Source organism: Lutra lutra, chromosome 2 (assembly GCF_902655055.1).
Source record: "Lutra lutra chromosome 2, mLutLut1.2, whole genome shotgun sequence".
Classification (NCBI taxonomy): domain Eukaryota; kingdom Metazoa; phylum Chordata; class Mammalia; order Carnivora; family Mustelidae; genus Lutra; species Lutra lutra.
Window position 1 is genome coordinate 147,274,770 of NC_062279.1, and position 16,964 is coordinate 147,291,733.

At 47.8% G+C, this 16,964-nt stretch overlaps 1 protein-coding gene across 7 annotated transcripts in view; it reads right to left on the bottom strand.

Moving 5' to 3' along the window:
• SLC2A9 (solute carrier family 2 member 9) overlaps positions 1–16,964 on the bottom strand; it is a 231,556-nt gene that overhangs the window by 162,543 nt on the left and 52,049 nt on the right. For all 7 annotated transcript variants that reach the window (XM_047718880.1, XM_047718881.1, XM_047718877.1 and 4 more), the window contains one exon: positions 8,012–8,172. In XM_047718880.1, the coding sequence (XP_047574836.1) occupies positions 8,012–8,172 (161 nt within the window). The remainder of the gene's footprint in view (positions 1–8,011; positions 8,173–16,964) is intronic.

A 16,964-nucleotide genomic window follows, 5' to 3' on the forward strand; every position in this document is an offset into this window, starting at 1 on the left:
CCCTGTTCTCATCTGAGGCTGACCCCTCCAGTTACTGACCAGTTCCCCTGCCCCTCTCACCTGTACAAGAGTAGCTTCAGCAAGTTTCATCTGTAGCTCCCATCTTAGAAGGAAACTATACTCATCTAGACTCATTGCCTCAAGTTATTCTTCTCTCTTAAACCCACTCCAGTGTTGGTCTTCCCCATTATGCTTCTGGAACACCCTTTCACATTGCTAAATCCATCAACCACAGCTCAGGCTCAGTCTTCGTTACTCAGCAGCACTGAACACAGGGGATCACCACTTCCTTCCTTCACATGTTTTCCAGCCCTCATGCAGCGGTGGGTCTGTTCCTTCCTCACTGGCTGATTCTTATCATCTTCCCAACCCTCTCAGTGTTGGAGGGCTCCTGGTCTCAGCCGTTGAGCCCATTCCTTTGGCCTCCATACACTTCCTAGGTGATCTCATTTCCTGGCTTTTAGTGTCACCTATGTACTGACGACACCCAGACATACATCCGAGCTCTGCGCTCCCCTCTGAGGGCTAGATCCATATATCTAACCACATGCTGCATGTCTTCACGAGGGGGTCTAACAGGCAATTCACGGTGAATATACCTAAAACTGAGTTCCTGATATTGTTCTTCCTTTGCCCCCCAAAACCCATATTCCTCACATGGGCTTCCCTACCTTAAAACAAAACAAACAAACAAAAAACCCAAACCAAAACAACACACCACAATCCTTGCAGATGCTCAGGCCAAAAACATTAGCATTATTTTTTACTTCTCTGTTTCACTCACCACATATCATACATCAGTAACGTCTGTTTTCTCTACTTCCAAAATATGTCCCAAATGCATAAAATTCTTTCTGCCTTTCACTGTGTCTTGCTACACACCTGGTGCCACCTGGATGATGTCACGATGCTCCTAACTGGCCTCCCCAGATGCACTGATAACAGCAAGCCTTTCAAACTGCGAGGCAGGCCCACTCTTAAAACACTCCAGTAACTTCCCGTCTTACTCAGAGTAAAAGCCAAAGTCCCAACTCTGCCCCACAAGGCCCTCTGGATCCAATCTCAGTGACCTCCCCAGCTTCAGTTTCTACTCATTGACTTGGCCCCAGCCACACTGACTTCCTGTCTTACCTCCAAGGAAGCTGAGCCTGTTCACCCCCCAGGATATTTGCACTTACTGCTCCCTCTGCCAGGAGACCTGTGACCCCAGGGACTTTATTCCCTTTGTTCGCCCCTGAGTGCTTGGCATATAGCAAGTGCTCGATAAATACTTTTTGGGAAAATAAGCGCATGAGTGAATGAAAGTATGCAAGCAGGAGAAAAGCGGCCACCTTGGGAAGTAATAGTAGAAAACCCCTCAAGCATCAAGCATCCCTTCATGAGTTCTTCCATCTATCCAACAAATGTTTATTGCTTGCCTAGCATGTACCAGCTTCTGCACCAGGTGGGCTCATATATACACACGTTTCCTGCATCAAGGAGCTCCCTTTGCAGGGAAAAGACATAAATGTAATTGTAATTAAGTGGTAACAGCATAAAATGCTAAGTGATGTGACAGAGGAAAAGAGAAAGTCCTATGTGAGCCCAGAGGAGGCCAGTGTTTGGTTCTAACAGATGTGTGGCGGGCAGTGTGGGGCAGGAGTGACTATTTGTTGAGTTTTAACTGTCATTTCCAGCTCGTGCATCAGTAATGCCAAATGGGTCCTGTCCACAATCAGACAAACAGATGGTACAGAAACAACTTGTAGCAAAGTTGCTGCACGTTTGGGGTTGGCTGACTCTCTGTTTTAGACTTTGGACTGCTGCCTTCCTGAAGTCCACGTCCGCCAGACCCAGTCTTTCTCCGCATCATCTGCCTTGAACCCGAGGATGGCTTTCTTCTCCCAGAGTCCTTGCCACCCTCACAGTGCATGGCAAGCCTCCGAGGCTGGCAGAATGGAGGTGGAGTATCAGGAGTCCCACTGGGGACCTGTCCCTCAGCTCTCCCCCTAATCCCCTGCTTTGTGTCTGTAGCTGCTCAAGACTCCCAGTTGGCCCTTCTCCAGAAGACTGCCTACCCCAGAAGATGTCCCCTCCTCCAGCGCAGCCTGCAGCCACTGACTGGAGAGTGGTGGGAGGAGAATGTGGCCCCAGGTGGGAGAGCTCCAGGGTATGATTCATACTCCAGACCCCTGCAGGCCAGCCAAGGCCAGACTGGATCAGAGAGCACAGCCTGTCTTAGCTCTCTTCCCCCTTTTCTCTCTTCTGCTTCTACCACCTTCAAGGGAACTCCTGAAGAGCCCTTCCTTCACAAAACATATCATCCCCCTCTCAGGCTCTGCTCCTGGAACTCGCTTTCCTAAGACAATTCCAGCCTGAAAGAGGAGACGGTCAGCATCCAGTGTGTCTGTTCTATTACGGATTGAACTGTGTGCCAATTCCTCTGTTAAAGCCCTAACCCTCACCCCATGACTGTATCTGGAAATTGGGCATTCAAGGAAGTAATTATGGTCCTAAAGATGGGGTCCTAATCCGATGGGACCGGGGTCCTTATAAGAAGAACAGACACCAGGGGTGCTCTCACATAGGGAAAGAAGCCGTGTGAGGACACCATCAGAAGAGAGCCCCTGGCAAGTCGAAGAGAATGGACTCAGGAGCAGCCAATCCCACTGCTGATTTCATCTTGGACTTGCAGCCTCTCCAATTGTGAGAGAAGAAATTTCTGTTGTTCAAGCCTTATATGTGCTTGCCATGTACCCTGCGGGTTCCTCCAGCAAGCATCTTAAGAGCTAATGTTCTTTCTCATTCCCATAAAGTAAAGACACACTTTAAAATCTTGAAGTAGGGGCACCTGGGTGGCTCAGTGGGTTAAGCCTCTGCCTTCAGCTCAGGTCATGATCCCAGGGTCCTGGGATCGAGCCCTGCATCGGGCTCTCTGCTCAGTGGGGAGCCTGCTTCCTCCTCTCTCTCTCTCTCTCTCTCTCTGCCTGCCCCTCTGCCTACTTGTGATCTCTGTCTGTCAAATAAATAAATACAATCTTTAACAAAAATAAAATAAAATCTTGAAGTAGAACAAGAAGAGAAAAATAACACTTTTGAGAACCTGCTATTTGCCTGGCATGATGTATGGGAGACTGGTTGTTACTGCTTGCTCAATCCCATCACCCTTCTTCTGGTGGGAGTCCCCTGGATTTCCTCCAAGAAACATTCCCGTCCTCACTTTATGTCACAGCCCCACCCCACTGTGGCTCCAGGAATGGGCACATGGTACAGTAATTTTAAATTAAATTTAGAATGCTACTTACCAGGATTTCTCAACCTGGGAACTATTAACATTTGGGGCCAGAAAATTCTCTGTGTGTGGTGGCTCTTCTGGGCATTGCTGGATGCTCAGCTCAGCCTCCTTGGCCTCTGCTAGGTGCTGGTAGCACCCCCTGGCTGTGACAACCAGAAACACCTGTCAATATTGTCAAATGTCCCTGGCAGGAGCAAAACTGGCCCTGGTTGAGAAGCTCCAAGGGTATGCAACCTCACACAGGTAGATGAGATGCAGGCCTGGGACTTTACTAAAACTCCTGGCAGGAGAAGCCTATGTTGGGGATGCTGAGCAGGAGCAGTGTCACCCTGGGCTGCCGGGGCCATCTTGCCCTCACCGGGGAGAGAGCACCTATACCTGAAGCCAATGCAGAGCAAGGCAGAGCTGAGACAGAGAAAACAGACAGGTGGATTCAGCTGAGCTATATTCCAGTTGCGTGAGCCAATTAGTTCCATCTGGGCCCGAGCCAGAGTGGTTTGGGTTCCTGTCACAGGCGTGAGTGACATGACGCATTTTATAAATAGTATCTCTTGCTGCCCTCACAAGCCATCCCCTTAGTGGGGCTTGATTACCTGGACTTTACAGATTTAAACCTGAAAGAGGCACCAGCTGCCTCTTCTTGTATCTCTACTCCCCATCCCCGCTCCGCAAGGCTTTCAGGTGCCGCCATGACGTGCAGAGTGGATTGTTGACAGCTAGGCATCGGGCTCCCGCTCTGCCGTTTGTTGCTGAGACCCAAATGCCGGTCATGGTGTCTGATTCCCAGTCAGTGTTCAAAAATATTTGCTGGATGGACGAATGTGGTTATGCGGCTTGCTCAAGAAGATGCCTGAGCTGGTGATGGGTATTATGGAGGGTACGTATTGCATGGAACACTGGGTGTGGTGCATAAAAAATGAATTCTGATACACTGAGAAGAAATAAAAAAAATTAAAAATTAAAAAAAAAGAAATTAAAAATAGGGCTTCCCTATGACCCTGTAATTGCACTACTGGGTATTTACCCCAAAGATACAGATGTAGTGAAAAGAAGGGCCATCTGTACCCCAATGTTCATAGCAGCAGTGGCCACGGTCGCCAAACTGTGGAAAGAACCAAGATGCCCTTCAATGGGCGAATGGATAAGGAAGATGTGGTCCATATACACTATGGAGTATTATGCCTCCATCAGAAAGGATGAATACCCAACTTTTGTAGCAACATGGACGGGACTGGAAGAGATTATGCTGAGTGAAATAAGTCAAGCAGAGAGACTCAATTATCATGCGGTTTCACTCACTTGTGGAGCATAAGGAATAACATGGAGGACATGGGGAAATAGAGAGGAGAAGTGAGTTGGGGGAAATCAGAGGGGGAGATGAACCATGAGAGACTATGGACCCTGAAAAACAATCTGAGGGTTTTGGAGGCAAGGGGAGTGGGTGATGGGTAAGCCTTGTGGTGGGTATTATGGAGGACACGTATTGCATGGAACACTGGGTGTGGTACATAAAAAATGAATTCTGGTACACTGAAAATATATTAAAAAATAAATTATTTAATTAAAACAGAAGATGCTTAAGAGCCCGATTTCAAAGCCCAAGTAAGTTTCCCTCTGTTTTTTTTGTTTGTTTTGTTTTCTTTTGTTTTTTGCACACTTCCTCTGCTCTGCTCTAAAGGGAAAAACTAGATCCAGCATTAAGCTTTAAGGAGGCCAACTTCAGTGCAACTGGAAGAACATATTCACAGTCAGCTCTGTCGAATGATGGGCTCCTGGGCCGCAGAAAGACTGTGTGAGGATGGGGACAAGGATGACAATGACACTAGCCAACATAAAGTGGGCACTGACACACCATGTCAACCACTGGGATGAGCGTTTTATACCCACCATCTCGTTTCATCTTCATGACAACCCTCGGACAGGCCATAGCTTTATCTTCATTTTGTCACTAACTAAGCCAAGCTTGGAGAACTTGAGTGACTCATACATGGCCCCAACCTCTAGCCAGCATCCATGCACCAACATGGTCACCAACCTGTCTCATGAGGGAAGGAGGGCTCTGTCACTAGAGCCAGGTGGCCAGAGACAGATGACCCCAAAAAAGCAGAGGGATTCAACCAGAATTCTCCAAGCCAAAGACTCCAGGAGACAAGGAACCTGTACCCCTGAGAGATAAATTCAGTATGTCCTAGCAAGGATGGGGTCCCCCTACTGTGGGACCCCATCCCAGCCTTGCACATTAAGCCCACCCTCTTCTTTCTCCCCAAGAGCCCCTGCCCCGGGAGACAAACAATTAGGCATCAAGAGGCAGTTTCAACAGACACCACATGATAGGAAATTCACAGGCTCTGGTCAAACAGACCAGATCTGAATCTCAGGTCAACCTTGTTTCTCTGCCACCTCGGGCAAGTTGCTAGGCCTCTAAGGGCCTCAGATTCATCACCTGTAGAATAGGGACAACGATACAGAGTTGTAGAAGTGAGGAAGTATGGAATGTCAAGCACTGCTGTGCAGCAGGGAGTGAATAAATGGCAGCAGACTTCTTTGGGTTTTGCTCCTTTTCCTCCCAACAGAGTTCCTACTCAAGCTGAGACTTCATCTCAGTTTAACCTTTATTCCTGTGATGATGAAAAAAGGAACTGGCAGCTGGCCGGGGCATAAGGACCAGCACCTTTTGATAGAATCTCTCTCCAACCTAGAACTCCTCCTTCACTTAGAAAATCACTTTCTTTGAAACCTACTATCTCTTTTCCATTCCTTCTAGTTTTGTTTTTGCACCATGCTGCTGGAAGTTGCAAAGCCGCTTTTGTTGCCTTCGTTTTACATGTGGGGAAGGTGCTGGACGAGAGGTGAGGGGGCAAAGTCCCACATCACACACCTGGCAAGCTGGGGCATCAAGACTTGGTGGGCCACAGCATCCTAACCCCAACTACAGTGTGGCTGTCCCTGTACCATCCACTTGGGTTCAGAAACTCCTTATGGGGCAGCCTGGGGGTGTAAGTGTCATGGCCAGATACAAGGCAGATGTATGTGACAGGCCATAAATCCAGGGGCCAAGGGTGACTCTATCTAATTAGAATAGGTCAGAGGACTGGGGCTTAGTAACAGTGCCTCATGGACCCTAGTCGGTAAGGCCGATCAGGGGGCCAGCTAGTCACCTCCCTGTGGTCAAACAGTCATGGATTTTATAGCACCACTGCCAGCAGAGCCCTACTCATGATTTGCTTGGCACAGTGGAACGGGCACCAGGCTGTATAGATGGGTCCAACCTGAGCTCAGGCACCCTGTAAGCTCTGAACTCCATGCCCCATTCAAGACTTCAGGGAGTGGAGTAAATGAAAGAAGACTGTGTGTGTGTGTGCGTGTGTGTGTGTGGGCGTGTGTGTGTGTGTGCACGTGAGTGTGCCTGGAACACTGGGGGACCTCAGCAAATGGCAGCCCTCATTCCACTATGCAATAGCTGTATTTCTCTGGAGGGCAGAGTTCCCACAAGTTACCACCTGGAAGCGGCCTTAGGGTCAAGGTAGATGTCAGCACCTCCCCTGCCTCACTGGGGGACAGCATGAGCATGATATGCATGTTTTCAGGATGGCTTCCTGTCCCAGCCTCACGAGAGCCTGCTCTGAAACACCATCAGCTCTAACTTGCTCCTTGCTGGGCATGTGAGGCCGAGGGTAAAGGAAGGGGTAGCGACTTTTTTTTTTTTTTAAAGATTTTATTTATTTATTTGACAGAGAGAAATCACAAGTAGGCAGAGAGGCAGGCAGAGAGAGAGGAGGAAGCAGGCTCCCCGCTGAGCAGAAAGCCCGATGCGGGGCTCGAACCCAGGACCTGGGATCATGACCTGAGCCGAAGGCAGCGGCTTAACCCACTGAGCCACCCAGGCGCCCCAAGGGTAGCGACTTTTTAAATAGTGCTTCTGTAGCCCTGAAGAGTGGAAAGATTTTCTGGGGTCTGCTGAATCTCCTTTCCAGTTCAGGTCACTGCAATATGGAGAGCTGGGGAGCACCTGCTATGTGAGGGTATCAGGAGGGTGAGGAGGAGGACAGCAAGCCGTTTGGTAAGTAAGAGTACCTCCTACTTAGTGGATTCTTGTTAATGGGCTCTTCTCCCTCCACTCACTTTCTCTGGTCCCTGTAACATTTCCTCCAGGCACTTTATAGAGGAGGAAATTGAGTTTCAAATACATTAAAGGACTTGGCCAAAGGCACATGACTGGAGAGTGGAAGGCTCATGAGTCAAGTTCAAACACGAATGCTGCAGAGACTCTTCTTTTCCCTTAACACCTCAAAATCCCCCAGGAAGTTCCAAGTGAAGATGAAGAGAAAGTGTCTGGGGAAATGTACTGATAATCAGTCTGATCTCAGAGAAGTCTTCAGGACAGGAAGAAGTGGGAAATGAAGCTGAGGAGGTAAACTGGACCTGACTAGAGAGGACCCGGGTGGGAAATTTCAAACATGAAATGTTTGACACTCGCTGCAGCTGTACTTGCAATACAAAAGGTCTGAAAAAAACTCAATGTCCATCCATGGGAGATTGGTTTAGTAAGTTATCATTCAGTCATATAACAAAACACTGTCCTATAAGGACTTATCTGGAACAATCGCTAAGATGCTCTGCTGACCCTTCTCCATCTGCCCCTGCAGCCAGATCCATCTCCTCCCTCCCTGTCCTATGATACAGACATATTATAAATACCACAGAGAGGATCCCCAAGCAAAGACAACCCCCACTAACCTCCCAAGAACTTTTCCGATCAGCTTCACCATTAAAGTCCCCACGAGGCCACCGATTGCGAATATGGACACCGTCACAGACCAGAGTAGAGTCAGAGTATCTGGGTCTATAGGATGCCCATGCCTTCTTTCCCACGATTCATTGTAGAAGGACTTGATGTACTGAAAACAAAGAATAAACATGTTATTCCATCCTGCTGCTTGAAACCAGCCAGTAAGTAAAGAAAAACAGTTTTATAGAGCATTTTCTGTATACTAGGCATTTTGCTAAGTTCTGTTTGAGCTTTATTCCATTGAATCCTTCTAACAAATTTTGTGGATGGGCCCTATTTTGCCTCATTTTGCAGATAGGGAAACTGAAGCTCAGAGAGACAAAATGACTTGCTCTCTAAGTGGCAAACCTGGAAGTCAAACTCAGATCTGACCCCAAACCCAAGGTAACCACTTATACCCAAGCTTCTCCAACTCTGGCACACAGCAGAACCAACGGAAAATGTATTAAAAATGCACATACCCGATATAACAGAAAGTCTTTCCCACCTTGAGGTAGGCAAAGACACACCATAAAACAAAAACAAAATATTCTTTTGGGTTTCAGCAACATTAAAGTGTTCTATTTTTCAAAAGATACCTTGAAAAAATGAAAAGACAAGCCACAGACTGAGAAAATGCATTCACAACACATATACTATAAAGGACTTATATCCACAATACATAAAGAATTCAATAAAACAAACAACCCAATTAAATGAGCAAAGGACTTGATCAGACTCCAAAGAAAACCCAAATGACCAGTAAGTTAATGACATGATGGCAATGTCATTAGTCAACAGGCAAATGCAAATTAAAACCATAACAAGATACCATGTGGCATTGTCCAGATCCCCACTGTTGTCAGTCCTGATTTGATGGGTTTGTGATGGTGACTGGGTGATTCTGATGTGCACCGAAGACTGAGGTCATGGCACTAAGCTCCTCAAGGGAGCTCCATCCCCAAGATGCTCAGTTATCTACTGATATGGGACATGGGCCCACAACCTTTCCAGAGCTATATATGACACTCAAGAATAAGCATAGGTTCCAGAGACACAGACCTGAGCTTGTTGTGCTGGGGAACAACAACAATTTCCTAATGATTTACACCAGCTGGACCTCTGCTTCCTCATCTGAAAAATGGGAATGATGACACTGATGTCTCAGGGCTGTTATGAGGGTCACAGTAGAGTTTGGAGCAGTGGCCAGTGCCTGGGTGAAGCTCACACAATCTCCAGGAGGCTAAAAACTAACAGGTACGGTAAGACCAAGTAGTGATCAGCAGTGTACTCTCGTGCACTGTGTTTAATTTGTATAACTGTCTTGGAAAACAGTTTGGCATCATCTAGTAAAGTTGAAGATGCCCCAAACCTGGAGCCCAGCAAATCCATTTCTAGAAAATTCCTCTTAAAAATTCCTCTTTTTCACCTGTCCTAGGACATATCTACTCAAAATTCCATGTAGCATTGCTTACAACAGCCCCAAATGGGAAACAACCCAGATGCTCACCCACAGTAGAACAGATAAATTGTGGAATAGTCATCAAATGAAAAACACTAGCATCACAAACATGAGTTACAGCAATGTGCAAACACACATATAATAAAATCTCACACAAAATAGCATTGAACAAAATAAGCCAGAAACAAAAGAATACATATAGTATGATGCCATATGTAAATTCAAAAATATGCAAATATAGATGTTTTGGGGGGAATTACAAGTAGATTGTAAAACCACAAAGGAAAACAAAGAATTACTGCAAATGTCAGGTCAGTGGTTACTTCTGAGGTGGGGCGGTGGAAGAAATGATCTGGGTGAGGCATTTGGCAGGATCCTCTGTTCTTAATCTTCTTATACTTAGCAGGGTGCTAGATTTATAATCATTCTTTAATGGGTTGAACTGTGTCTTCCCTCAAAATTAATAGGTTGAGTCCTAACCCACAGTGCCTCAAACTATGAGGTATTTTGAGACAGTCTTTACAGAGGTAATCAAGTTAAAACGAGGTCATTAGGGTGGACCTGGTCCAAAATGACTAGCATCCTTACAAAAGGGGGAGACATGGACACAGCGGCCCGGGTAGAGGGAAGACCATGGGAAGAAACACAGGCTGGAGACGGCCACGCCCAAGCCAAGGAGGGGGCCTAGAACAGACCCGTCCCTCACAGGCCCCGGAAGGAACTGACCCCATCAGCTCCCTGATCTCACACCTCTCGTCTCCAGGGCCGGGAGACAATAAACTCCTGTTGTTTCCTAGTTCGGGCAGCCCCAGCAGGCTGACACACTGTGTCACCACTGGGCCCACCCACGCCGGTCCGGGCACCACCCCCCTCGTGGGGCCACCACAGCTGCTGCCGGCTCAGCTAGCTCACCCAGGAACCGCGCTGTCAGAGGCTGCACATCAACTCTGACCCTTAGTGTCCGTGTCCTCTGTGGCCGCCTGTCACCCTTTGTCTGCCCAGCATCAGGAGCCCCATTCCCATCTGGGGCGCTTCCTGCCCCACAGTCCTGGCAGGACTCCTCACTACTGTGTGTCCACGACGGTGCCAGATGCCCGCTCTCCAAGCATCCCCCTCGCAGCTAGCGAGCAGCCACGTGACTCAGGATCAGCCAATCAGAGGCCTGTATTCTGCGAGAGGCGGGACTCTGCGAGAGGCGGGACTCTGCGGGAGGCGGGGCTCTGTGGGAGGTGGGGCTGGGACTCCTTCCAGGGTGGCGCTGGGTCTGGGAACTGCTGCAATGGGGGAGCCCTGGTGTCCTGTACCAGCCAAGCACTAGCTGGCAGTGGCAGCTCCTGGGCGTGAGGTGGGGCGTCACCCAGGCTGCAGCGCTTCTGGGCTTGGCTTACCAGCCCTGCCAATAACCCTGCGAGCTGCTCTCTATTTTGTCAACAACTCTTTCAGCTTCAATCAGACAAAATTGCTGTTGTTGTTTCCAACTGCTGAAACTCTACCAAAACACGGAGATTATCCTATTTCAGCCCCACGGCAACCCAGGTGGCAGAATGCCTCATTGACAGATGAGGGAGCCGGGAGTTGTCAACTTGCCCACGGTCATGGTCACCTGTTAAACAGGTGGAGGAGGGGAGGGTTGTGTGAGGTCGGCCTCACATCTGAGCACTGAAGGACAGCTCCGCTATCAGTACTCCGAGCTTCACAGTCAAGGTGGCAATGCTAAGTAGCCAAGTACAATATTGCACTTAATGATTTAAAAATATCAATTAAGTCTTCCTTATGGGCTAGACAGGAAGAGTGTGATGAACTGCTAAGCAGGGAGCTGAAGGGGCCTCAGGAAGGCAGAGGTACAAGACCCATAGGGGGACAGCAAGCATTCACAGGGTGAAGACCCTCGGAGAAGCTGGTATAAGGAATCAGTCCCCAGGACTCAACAGGCACCTCTCCTGCTGCCCAGTAAGCAGGAACCTCCCCTCTGCCCTACCGGCCAACACATAGAAGGCCATTCTTGGATGTGACCTTGGTCTCTACTGCAATATCACACTGATCCAAGCAATTACAACCACCTTGCAAGGAGCCTTGCTAACACCCACTCTAGAGAGCCTCTTAACACTACCCCTGCAGCAGCAACCAGTTTACTAGAATTGATTTGCAGAAACTGGAGGGATGCTGTTGGGGAGGAAATTTTCTCTTCCTTTCCAGGCATTCAGGAGCCTGCTGAGAAAGGGGGTAGCTTTCATATCACACACCCCTAGGTGTTGCTTTGGGCATCCCTGCAGAGATTTCGTATTTCAGTTTGGGGGAGTTGGAGGATGAACGGAAGTCTCTGCAGAGAGCTGAAGACAGCTGGAAGACTTGCAGCAAAGCCCATGCCCACTGCAGAGACACATTTCTCAATCATCCGGAAAGCTGGCTGCAAAGTGATGGCTTTAATGACTAAATGTTTGTCTTCTCCAGGGATGAATAGAGCAAAGTCCTAGAGGAAAGGCAGCCTGAAGGCTTACGTGATAGTAGAAGCCAGGTGATGAGGGTTGTTCTACTAATTCATGACACAGACACTCATCAAGTTGAGATCTGAGGACCTGATACAGGAGAACACTGACTCGTACTGCATAGTACAGAACAGGTGCTTTAATAAGTGTTTGTGTTTTAAATTGAGCTGCTGTGTGTCAGTCACCTTGTAGTGATAAAAATAGGTAACCCACACATATTTACAATATGCCTTGCACTATCCTGAGAACTGGAAGCAGAAGAACACATTCTATCCCCTCCACAAGCCTATGAGACAGGTCCTGCTTTTTGACTTCTCTTTAGTCAGATGAGGAACCTTAGAGATGCATACATTAGGGGCTTTTCCCAAGGTCATGCCATCGGCATTTGGGAAGGTCAGGACTCAGATGCTGGTAGTTGGACTCCAGAGCCCATCTCTTAATCACTACTTTATTCCAGCTCAGTATAGAAAAGACAAAGGTGATCATATCAGTACCTCTGTTGCACAATGGAAGACTGGATTAGGGGAGTAGAGGGAACATAGAATGAGCACCGGTTGACTGCAAAGTACATTATCAGACACCTACATAGCTCGTCTTGTTTAACTCTTGCAGCCATTAAGTTTCATTAAGAGCAGAAAACTCTGAGACAAACTGCAAGAGACTCTTAATCTCAGGGCCCTGAAATCCACTTGATCCACTGTTTCCTCACTGCTGGGTGATCTTGGGTAAATGACTTAACCTCTCCGTGCCTCAGATCCTTGATTTGTTAAATCATTTCCCTCCTTAAAGAGTTCCTGTGAGGATTTAACGTGAGAATGAATACAAAGCACAGATCTGGGTTCCCACAAAGCACACAATACAAATCAGAAGTTGAGTGGCTACTGGCAGTGTGGAGACCGTTATTTCTGATCTGTAAAATAAAGAGCCTGGATTTGTTTAGTTCTCCAGCCTAGGAATCCCATGAATAATTTACCACCAACTCCCCAGCCAACAACTCAGAGGCTACGCTTCTAGCAATGAATTGAGAGCACACAATTCCCAGCCAGGAAGACCAGCTTAGAATACCTCCAAATAATGGCAGGAAATTGCCAGACAATGGGAGGCAAATTACCTTGTAGCCTGCTTTACAATATTAATGTTCCTTACTGAGTCACGCGGAGCCTGTCATGAATTCATCTAAAAATATTCTCAGGAGAGCTATACGAATACACATAAATAGCACATTTGGCATGGCATCATCGAGCAGGCCAATGGCTGTAACTCTTTTGGGGATCTGGAAGGACAGCCCACACTGCAGAACACACCAGAAAACGATATGGAAGTCCTTACCAAAGTACCCACCGCCAAACCAGGCTTATTGAAATAAGGACCCCACAAGGACAATACGTAAGCCCAAGCAGTGCTACCTGATGTCACCTGCCTAGCAGAGGTAAGACCTCCTGTGCAGGAAAAGTGGACATATCTGGCTTGAGACGGCTCTCCTCTGAAAGGCCCGCATACAGGGTTGACCATAGGCTGGTGTTGGGAGCTTGGATTGCTAGAGGGTTCCCACTGTCCAGAGTCCAGTTTGTGCTACATACCTGCTTTGTTTCTGGGAGTCAGAAGCTGTGCACTGGCCAAGTAGATGGTGCCCTGGGGACCTGCCCCTAGGGGACTGCCTGTCCCCAGGGGATAGCCTCCCACATGTGTTGTCATACTCATTGCTGGAGGATGAATGAAGCGACTTCACTGGGTGAAGACTCTGGGGTCTGGCTTCTGGCTTCCTCCAGACTTTGTCCTGGAAGCCTTTTCCTTTTGCTGATTTGGCTTTAAGTCCTTTCCCTGGAGTGAATCCCTTCCCTGGAGTAAATCCCAGCCCTGGGTAGAAAGGAATGAGTCCTGACATGCTGAGTCCTCCTAATGAATTACCAAACCTGGGGGGTGGTCCTGGGGACCTGACACAGCCCCCAGCCCTAAGGACAATGTCCAGGTCCCACTGAGACTTGGCTTGAAGTTTAGTCTGCAAGTTTGTGGTGGGGTTTTCCTCCCCACTGTGTGAGTCTCCTGGAGGACTTCAGCGAACTGACTGGGTTAGAAAGAGTCCTCTGTATTGAGACACCTGAGTATATTCTAGATCCACAGCTTGGCTTCCAGAATGAAAACTATACCCGATGAAAGAGGAAACATCGTTGCAAGCAATAGTTAGGCAAGTAGACTTCCAGAGCATTCTGGGTTCTGGGGATGCTTTGAGTTTAATTATACAGGACATGAAGAAGAAAAAAAGTTTCATTTTCTATCTGGCCCCAGGCAGGAGCATGACAGTGTGCGCACTCCCAAATATCTTCCTAATTCAAGGAAAATTAATCCTGGGCCTCTCTCCTGCTAGAACATTCTTTTGAGCTGTAGCAAAGCTGTGTTTGCAGAGGGACAGTGCATTCATATGGACACATCTGTCATTTATTCTGAAATAACACTTCCCACTCCTTTCTTTAGGTCCTCCGGTTGGCTGGGGTAAAAATGATGAGAGTTTTCATTACTGTTCAAATTGCTTATGGCTTCTAAAAATCAGTCTTGAGGCATCGGCGGCTTTCATAGGCATCTGATCCTATCCAAGTTCAGGGTGATGGTTTTGAGAACTGGTTCTGGAGTAATTTATTTACAGAAAAGGAATAAAAGCCCCAGCCTGCAGATGGGGATCACAGGAAGGATTAAGTGAAGGCACGTAGTCTCTAGCGTGATGTCCAGCACACAGTAGGCACTCAGTAAATCTCAGTACCTCTCTCTGATGGGTCAGAAACAGAATGTTTCTAGTTGTACTAGCTGGGTTTGTTCACACCAGAGTCTCAACTCTGACAGGCCCCTCCAAGTCTTCCTGACCGCATGCCTTGCTGGGCTAACCTATCCTCCATTCCCTCCATCTGGCTGCAGCAAGCACTTCCCCCCCACCCCGCCTCGACACAGAGCTTCTGCAAGCCCTGATGGGGCCATAGTCCCTTCTCTATTAGGTTCAACAAAGGCACTTCCCCAGAGAATCTTTAGGAAGCCGGAAAACTCTGAATCAAAGATTCAGGCTTCTGAGCTCCACTCAGCTGGGGACCTGAGAGGCTGGAGCGGGCCCTGGGTGGCAGTCACCATCTAGAACACACAGACACCAATACCCCCAGGCCTGGAAAGTTCCCTCCTCCCATCGCCTGCCACTCTGCCAGCCCTGATTCAATCCAAACCAAAGCAAACCAAACCATGACTCACAACTCCCAATTTAAACAATGTAGCAGCGTCTTACACTAGAGGAAAATTGAGAACCATCAAAGAGACCCACATGAAGATGTGACAGCCAAGGACGCCGTGGTGTATACTACCGAAGATCCTGGTGATGGGGGATTTTCAAAAACATGGAAAAAATGCTTATAATATAGATATTAAGCCCCCCCAAAAAGATTTAAAATAGCAGATTTGGATGCTCTTTGGAAAACAGAATAGATTTAGAAAAAGGCTTAAAAATGACCCCTAGGTGGGGCTGAGGTTGTGACTCTCTTTTTCAGGTACAAGCTACTATACTACCCATGAGCGGAGCAACCTTGGGCCAGCTCATCAGCCTCCCCACTTCAGGCTCCTTCACTTGTGCAATGGGATTATTATCTCAGTGTCTGCGATGTGGGCTGCCGTACAAATGAGAAATACAGAAAGTGATTCATAGCAGTAGTTTTATTATTAAATTATTGAATTTGTGCCATTTGCTTTTGCTAAGAGAAGTTGTTTGGCTTACATAACTACTGAGACAAGGTGGGGGTAGGGGAGAGGAGAGAGAGAAGAAAGAAAGAAAGGAAAACAAAAGAGAAAGACCTTGAGATATAAAAATCAAAGGCAGTCTTGTTCCACACTTAAATTAACCAGAGATAACCTGCTTCGTCAAAATAATTGCCAGTTGTTCTTGTAATGACAAATGCACGGGTTCTCCTATAACCTCAGCTGTCTCCCAAGCCCCAGCACACCTCTCTATTTGCCCGTCCAGCACCAATGTCTTTGACGGGATCCACACTCATCGCGCTCTGCCAGGTTCCCCGAGAGCAGACCTGGGGCCATGGAGGAACCCTGTCCTGTGTCTCTGTTTCCCTCATGGTGCTGGGGCTCCCAGAGCAGTTACTCAGACAACAGTATGGGGTGGGATTAATTGAAAGGACCAGAACTCACTTCTGGGTTCTCTGCCTGCTGGATCGCTGGAATCGTTCCTTTGACTGGCATCTCACATTTGCAGCTAATTGGGGCAGCTCTGTTCTTGCAGAGAGATGATTTTATTTTTATCCCCACTTGTTTACCTGCCTTTAGGGGAGACAAAAAGGATGAACTACACCATTTCGGCTGGTAACTCATAGGGAGTCAAATTAAGTGTTCTGTTGAAAACTTTGGCTTAAATACAGTGCCCCCCCCATCCACTTGGCGTGCATTCCAAGATGTCCAGCAGATGCCTGAGATCACAGAGAGAACTGCACCCTAGATCTACTATGTTTTTTCTTCTAGCTACATTCCCATACGTATGACGAAGTTTAATTTCTGAATTAGGCACGGTAAGAGATTAACAGTAACAATAACGAAGCTGAACAATTTTAATGATACACGGTAATGAAAGTTATGTGAATGCAGCCTCTCTCTCTCTCTCATGATGCCTTCTGTACTGTACTCGAGTTTCTTTTTTTCGTGACGACGTGCGGTGTGATAAAATGCCTGGGTGGGGAGATGAGGTGTGGTGAGCAACAGAGGCACCAGGACGTAGCATCAGACCCCTCCTGACCTTGGAAGATACGTCAGAGGGGAGATCATCTGCTTGCAGGACACAGCTGATGGAGGGTAACTGACATCATGGAAAGTGGACCCACAGATAAGTTGTGGGGGGGTGCTGTACTGACACTGGGGGGGGGGGGGGTTAAACTGTCTCCAGTCCCAACAGAAGACCAAACATCACCAACTCAGAAATCAATGGAATGGTGAGTAGTTTGT